At 38.3% G+C, this 7,185-nt stretch overlaps 1 protein-coding gene across 1 annotated transcript in view; it reads left to right on the plus strand.

Moving 5' to 3' along the window:
• EXT1 (exostosin glycosyltransferase 1) overlaps positions 1 to 3,748 on the plus strand; it is a 309,139-nt gene extending 305,391 nt beyond the window's left edge. The window contains exon 11 of the mRNA XM_035276628.3: positions 3,210 to 3,748. Within this exon, the coding sequence (XP_035132519.1) occupies positions 3,210 to 3,395 (186 nt within the window). The 3' untranslated portion in view covers positions 3,396 to 3,748. The remainder of the gene's footprint in view (positions 1 to 3,209) is intronic.
• Positions 3,749 to 7,185: the final 3,437 nt, after the last annotated feature.

Genomic DNA, 7,185 nt, shown 5'->3' on the forward strand with positions numbered 1-7,185 from the left:
ACTTGAACCTAGGAGGCAGAGGTTGCAGTGAGTTGAGATCATGCCACTGCACCTTAGCCTGGGCAATGGAACAAGGCTCTGTCTCAAAAAAAGAAATAAAAAACCTTAAGAAAGAGCATTAAGATTCACCCATGTTAGGAGCATCCAGCAGGACTGAGGTCAATCTGAATGAACATACTTTAACATGTTTATATCAGATTAATTTTGAGGGGGGTTGCATGTGCCTTATTCTAATAGGTATTGGAAAACACATACGAAACTAGCTTTTGCAAAGGAAATCTTAGCTAGGCCTCATGTTAAGCTGAAAGTTTTTCATTCAGTAAATTTAGTAAGCAAAAATTTAAAGTTTATAAATAATTTGAAGTTTATAAAAAGTTAATTTAGTCTATTATTTGTGCCCGAACATTTGTATTTACATTTTTATTTATCTCTTAAGGATGAGGATGCATTCTGAGAAATGCATCATTTGGTGATTTTGTCATTATCCGAACATTATTAAGTGTACTTACACAGCCCTGGATGGTAGAGCCTGCTATACACCTAGGCTGTGTGGAATAGCCTATTGCTCCTAGACTACAGCATGTGGCTGTACTGAATACTGTAGGCAGTTGTAACACAGTGATAAATAGTCTGTATCTAAATATTTCTAAATATGGAAAAGGTACAATAAAAATATAGTATTACAGTCATATGGGACCATAGTCATCTTTGTGGTTCAACATTGAAGTGTCATTATGTGGTGCATAACTGTATATTAACTCATTTAAGGACATGACATTTAAAAAATATTTTTTTACTCAGAGTTCTTCAGAGTACTCACTGAGTGGGAACTCTAATCATACAATGCTTCTTAGGGGTCAGATTTGTCCTCTTTTAATAGATTGGCCTAATTCTACAAAACAGTATTTCTAGTAATTTCACACATCTCTACAGAAACATCTAAATTTAATCTTAGGTCTAACCAGGTATATTCAGGTACTGTATTTGTCCCCTTCTTTCCATCATACAATTAATTTATTGAATGTTTGTGTGACTGGTAAGGTAAATGGATATCATCCGCTAGGATTAGGCTTTTATTACATAAGAAAGACATCTTTTCTAATAGATGTTGGTTGACTCAAAATAAATGTTAACATCTAGAAGCAAAACAATACCTGAATGAATCAACTGAACTTAAAAATAATGTGAATAAGAATGAGCTTAAACTTTAGCCAGTATTTCTCAGTTGCATATATGAGTATCTTTGCCTGGGTATAGCACCCTTTGGGAATGAGTGGGCCAATGAAAAATGGTCCAAAGGTTGGGTACAGTGGCTCATGCTATAATCCCAGCATTTTGGGAGGCCAAGGCAGGCAGATTGCTTGAGCTCAGGAGTTTGGAACCAGCCTGGGAAAAATGGCAAAACCCATTTCTACTAAAAATACAAAAATTAGCCATGCACGGTGGTGTCCGCCTGTAATCCTAGCTGCTTGGGAGGCTGAGGCATAAGAATCGCTTGAACCCAGGTAGTGGAGGTTGCAGTGAGCTGAGATCACGCCACCACACTCCAGCCTGGGTGACAGAGTGAGACTCTGCTTTAAAAAAAAAAAAAAAAAAATCCGCAAACCCATATCCATTTAGGGTCAACACAAGTTACCTTTGGGACTGTCTACTCTGATAGGAACTCAACCGGTCAGCTCCACTTGATATCTTTCTCTGATTTATCAAGTAGAGTTCTCCTCATGTAAATGCTAAAGAGCGAAGCTTGAGTTCTGCCCCTCTCTAGCCTTAAACAAAATCTAACTTCCTTAAACTTGCTTCCTCAGCTATAAAATAGGGATGTTATTACCTGGGTAGACACTTCACCAGATTGTTGTGAGATTCAAATGAACTCCATGAAAACACTTTACAAATAGTGTTTTGCTTGTTATTCTGCTGTTCAGAGAGAACTTGACATTTGTGTTTATCTTCAATGTTATTTTCAAGCATGTTGACACTGTGGTTTTAAAGTGACTCTTACTGATTCTCACACTAAAATGTATCTTCCATGGAAGTATTTTTCTAACAATATGAGTACAACAAACACACTGACCCCACATGCATGCATCCATATACATCATTAAAGACTTGCCTGTTGACATAAGTGAGTTTGTGGGCTTTTTTTCCCCGTAATTAGGCAGCCCATCTTTTCCATATTTCATAAAAGCAGGGATTTAAGTACAATGTGCTTAGTCATTCTGTTTAAATTTCAGCACTGCAGTCATTTGAGGCATTCTTTTTAAATCAATGCCAATCATTTGCATAATCTAAAAATATTTAACCAACTTTAGGGGCCACACAGAGAGCTAAAAAGATGTTAGCCATCTTTTCTATTATTAAGAGTTAACCTTTTTTCTATTCTGGGTGAGCAGTGATTCTTTGGAGGGCTGATTGCTCTTTAAAAAGTAACCTTTGGGGGTTTTAGTTGAGTAGGAAAGCCAACAATTCTTGGGTTAAGAGAAGAACAGAATTTTGAGATTTTAGTATAAATTAGAGTTACAGCAACCTGCCCTATCTGCCACTGCATTTCCCCTTCTCATCCTCATGAAGTCACTTCAATGGGAAGGCTACAGAAGAGAAAATGAATTTTTAGATGCTGCATAACACTAGCCTTGAATGAAGTGTAAAAGGTGCTATTTTGTTCTTCTTCAACTATGTATGTGAATTTTTAACAAAGTATTCAGTAGGACCCTTATAAAGGTAAAGAGATAGTAGAAGGGAGGAAGTGATGGATAGTGAGAAAAACAGACTTCTAAAAGTTGATTATTGATATTCCTAAATCAACTACGTAAACAAGAAGAGTGTGGAAAACAAATGTTGAAACCACCAATACATTATCTTAGTACTTGGTCCCAAGCACAAAGAGAAGTTTTAGATGGAGTAACTGTCGTAATTGAGGTTCGGTTGCTAAGTCATGGATGGACCAGAGAATTAGTCAATAAATTTTAGAGAATTCAAGTCAACATGAATCTTTGTTTTTGTGTTTTTAACACTGAGGAACATAGCATACCTTCTGAAAAACCAGCATCAGTGATTGCACTGTCACCAGGTTCATAGATGGTGAGGCTCGGTGGCCGGACCAGACCCCGAGCTCTGCTGCTCGCTCATTTGCCCGACTCCATTTTCTGCAATGTTTCCATCTCACCTGGCACTTCTCTCATCATCGTCCTTGTTTCTCTCCTTCTCCCTAGACTTCTCGGGCTTCCCGTTGGGCTGACCCTGACCACTTTGCCCAGCGACAGAGCTGCATGAATACGTTTGCCAGCTGGTTTGGCTACATGCCGCTGATCCACTCTCAGATGAGGCTCGACCCCGTCCTTTTTAAAGACCAGGTCTCTATTTTGAGGAAGAAATACCGAGACATTGAGCGACTTTGAGGAATACAGCCAAGTGGGGGAGGGGAAGTGAGAAGGGACTGGGGTCAAGCTGCTCTCTCTTCCCAGTGCAGATCCGCTCATCAGCAGAGCCAGATTGTGCCAACTATCCAAAAACTTAGATGAACAGAATGACAAAACAAAACAAAAAAAGACCAATGAGAACTCGACTCCTGGCTCCTGGGACTGCACTGGACTGCTCCAAACTCACCTCACTGGCTTCTGTCCCAAGACTAGGTTGTGTACAGTTTAATTATGGAACATTAAATAATTATTTTTGAAATGATTGCTATGCAGGTTTAAACTTTTTTAATGATCAAAACTATTAAAAACCAGAGTTCTTTGTTTAATCAAAATTGTGTTGGTTGTGAATATTTCAAAGCTGCTATTTCTCTGCCCACAGACATCATTGTCATGGCCACGTAGGGTGTCCTGCAGTTCATGGAAAACACAATAAGTCACTCTACCCATTATCAAGAAACAACTGAGCATAAGTTGTAACTTCATTATGCAACTTTGCCAGTGCAAATTGTTTTCCACTTTGAATCTTCAAATCCACTTGAACTTTTAACTCTAAAATGTCGCTGCATGAAAGCAAGTATTACAACTTCCAGGTAGGCAGTTCTAACTGAAAATTCTATGTTTGAGATAGATACGTATGATAATCATTTTTCATTGGAGAGGGTGGGGGGAATTAGTACCAAGAAAACGCTAGTATAATTAAGAAATGTTCAGTTTGCACAAAGAACCATCTGGATAACCCACCAGCATGTTAGCGAGATGGAAATACCCACAAAAGTAACCCAGTGCTTGCAGGGGTATGGCCACAGTCATAGCTTCAACCACTGACCTAAGTGCATAGTACTGGGAAGAAGCTTTGGTTTCGAAGCCAAGGAAGGATGAGTATATTGGGGAGAACATTATTTACAAGATGAGCTCTTTGATGTTTGTGGAAAATCTCAAGTTTCAGACATTTCTCTATTGAGAAAGAAAAAGGGGTAATAAGGTGGAAATTCACACCAATGAACAAGAGGATTGCTGCAAAGTAACTGAGTTTAAGTCTCTCCACTGGGACCCTAATGCCATTTTTGGTCAAACATGGTTTTGAGCAAGAATCTGGCAAACAAAGTAATCAAAAACAAATGTGAATACAGTTTATTTACTTTAAATTTTCAAATCTGTGGAGAAGTTTACTTATACTTCTTGCTAGAAAAGAACATTTCTATCCCTGAAAATGCTATCTTGGGCTTACGATTATTGTTAAATTGGAAAAAAAACCCATTTCCCTGTTATGAAAAAATGAAGACTTCTGATATTGAATGCTTTCTTCTAGTTGGAAGAGGCCAGAGAAAACAGGGAAGAGAAAGACATTATTGAGTTTTACCACTTACTATACAGAATAACCAGTAAGCACTTTAGAGTTCCGCCCTCAAACTCTCATACATTTCATATTTCTTTTCCATTTATTTTTAGTTTTTAGAAGAAAAGTTAATCAGCAAATTATGTTCTGATAACTTCAAGTCTTAGGTCAGTGGAAACCATAAGTCCAGTGGACTTTACCTCATCCTTTGTAGACATCTGGGAGAGGAAGAGGAACTTGCAATGATAGAACGGGGATGGTGTGGTAAACAGGAGTGAAAGTGTTTGCACAAATCCTGAGAGGTGATTCAATAGGCTACCTAGCTGCAGAACAAGGAGTAGATACTACGTTGAGAGGTGCATAGGCAGTCAAGTTCAATTGAAGAGAGGCTCCTCTCTGCAGCCTCATGACTCAGAACAGCTCCCTAAATACCTCTGTCATCTTATTGGACCCATCCATAGTCCATTCTCAAACATGACATTTTCCCCTAAGTAAATGTGATTATCTCTTACTCATTTGTTGAAAAGTAATTCTTAAGTCCATGGTACTTGCACTTGTGTCTTTCTATAAAATGTTTGCTATAATGGGTTTTATGTCATTGAAGCTGCACTTCTCAGCAAGTTAAAGGGTTAGCAATTAAGCCTTACTCATTTGGCCTTTGCAAATTTGTATTTAAATTAAGTTTTTCAGGATTGGCAAATTATTCTTGTATCTTTCTCCTTTACAAAGAATAAATGCAATATTTTGTTCAATGACCCCCAAACCAACTTGAAACTTAGGTGGTCATATTGGCTTGCAAAGCAATGTCCCTAATTGTATCAGTCAGTCATATGAGTGGATTTAAGGACCTGCTTTGCCAGACTGACCTGTCACCAACCTCATAGGACACATGCCCTGTCACAAACATGTGTTTTATGAAGAAAAATAGTAATTATAAGTAAGAACAGGATATGGCACAGCTTTCATCTACTTTAAATCTCCACAGTTTCATTTTATGTCATTCTCTGAGCAAATCTCTTTGAGATGTGAGCTAGAGTGTTCTTCTCCCATTTGAAATATACAGCTGGGAACAAAACAATGCTTAACAAATCAGTGAAGACCGACAGTGATACATAATTTTAATTCAGTTAGGAAAGAGCTGTATTGCATTGCCACAAGTTGACAAATCATAGCCATCTCTGTAGGATGTCAGGAGTTATCTCCTGGTCAACTTTAATGATAACGAGGGGTCCCTAAGTGGGCCAACATGTGCTGCGTTGGAGAGAAGCCAAGGGCCGAGTACAGTGCCAACTGCGTAACAAATTACACACAGAACTCCAAAGAGAACTCAGCCACTTAAGGATTTCCACACAGCATCTTTTCCCAGCTCCACATTAAGATGCAGGATCTTAAAAGTAATCTTTAAAAAGCTCAAAGTGGCTCAAAATTGAGACTATAGAGAAAAATCCATGAAATAATCACGATAGTCAAACCACAAAAGACAGCATAGCTAGGTGGGCCTGCCTGGTCGTATCAGCACTCTTTCAGACAGACTCTTCAGAAAAAAGGGAAAGCTCGTTACTGGAATTTTATGTGCATTACAGTTTAATTTCTTCTTGTTACAAATGGTGCTCAAAGAAGGATCAATCCTGGTTGCATCCTTCAGTTTCCCTTTTAGAATGACTTTTGATTTTCATTACAGTAGGCTATGTTAGCCTTTATTTTGGTGGTTCTCAAATACCTGATGACTTGAAAGAATATTATGCTGGTGGCCTTTCATAAAGGTTACTGAACTTTAATCAGGGGTGAGATGAATGAATGTGAATAGACCTATGTACTGTTTTTTTGTTTTGTTTTGTTTTGTTTTTTCATTAAAAAAAAACAACAGGGCACTTGATTTAAGAACAAACCTGTTCAGAGGGCAGGATCAGGGAGAAGACAGCCTTACTAGGTTGGAAACAGAATGAGATTCTTGCTGGACAAGGCTAAATTATGGATGCAAAAGCCAAGCAAACTTCCCAGACCTGGAAGTGTCTTGTGTACCCTTGGGTCTCTGAGAGCTCCAGTGTTTAAAAGTACCAGTTATTGCCATGAACTCTCAAATAAAAACACCCCTGCCTTCTAATTGTGAATATAATCAAAATGCAGCCAGTACATCAGGATCCCAGTTGCTGAATTCATTTACCTAGTTCGCATTTACAGCGACTATGGGCAAGAACCTTTCATATGGTTTTGTCATTCTTGGTAAGATTTAACCAAGAAATTTCTTTCACTGCCAGCCTCATTTTCTCAGGCATGCTTACAGGGACAAAGTTGTTTCGAGTTGAGTTCTCACTGAATAAGCATTAATATCAAATTGTGCTAAACTTGTCTCACTTGGTATTAGAACTTCAGCATATAGAGATTAGTTTATCCTTTGACTCCAAGTCTTTTTTTTGTGTGTGTGTGTGTGTG

The sequence above is a fragment of the Callithrix jacchus genome, chromosome 16 (assembly GCF_049354715.1).
Source record: "Callithrix jacchus isolate 240 chromosome 16, calJac240_pri, whole genome shotgun sequence".
NCBI lineage: Eukaryota > Metazoa > Chordata > Mammalia > Primates > Cebidae > Callithrix > Callithrix jacchus.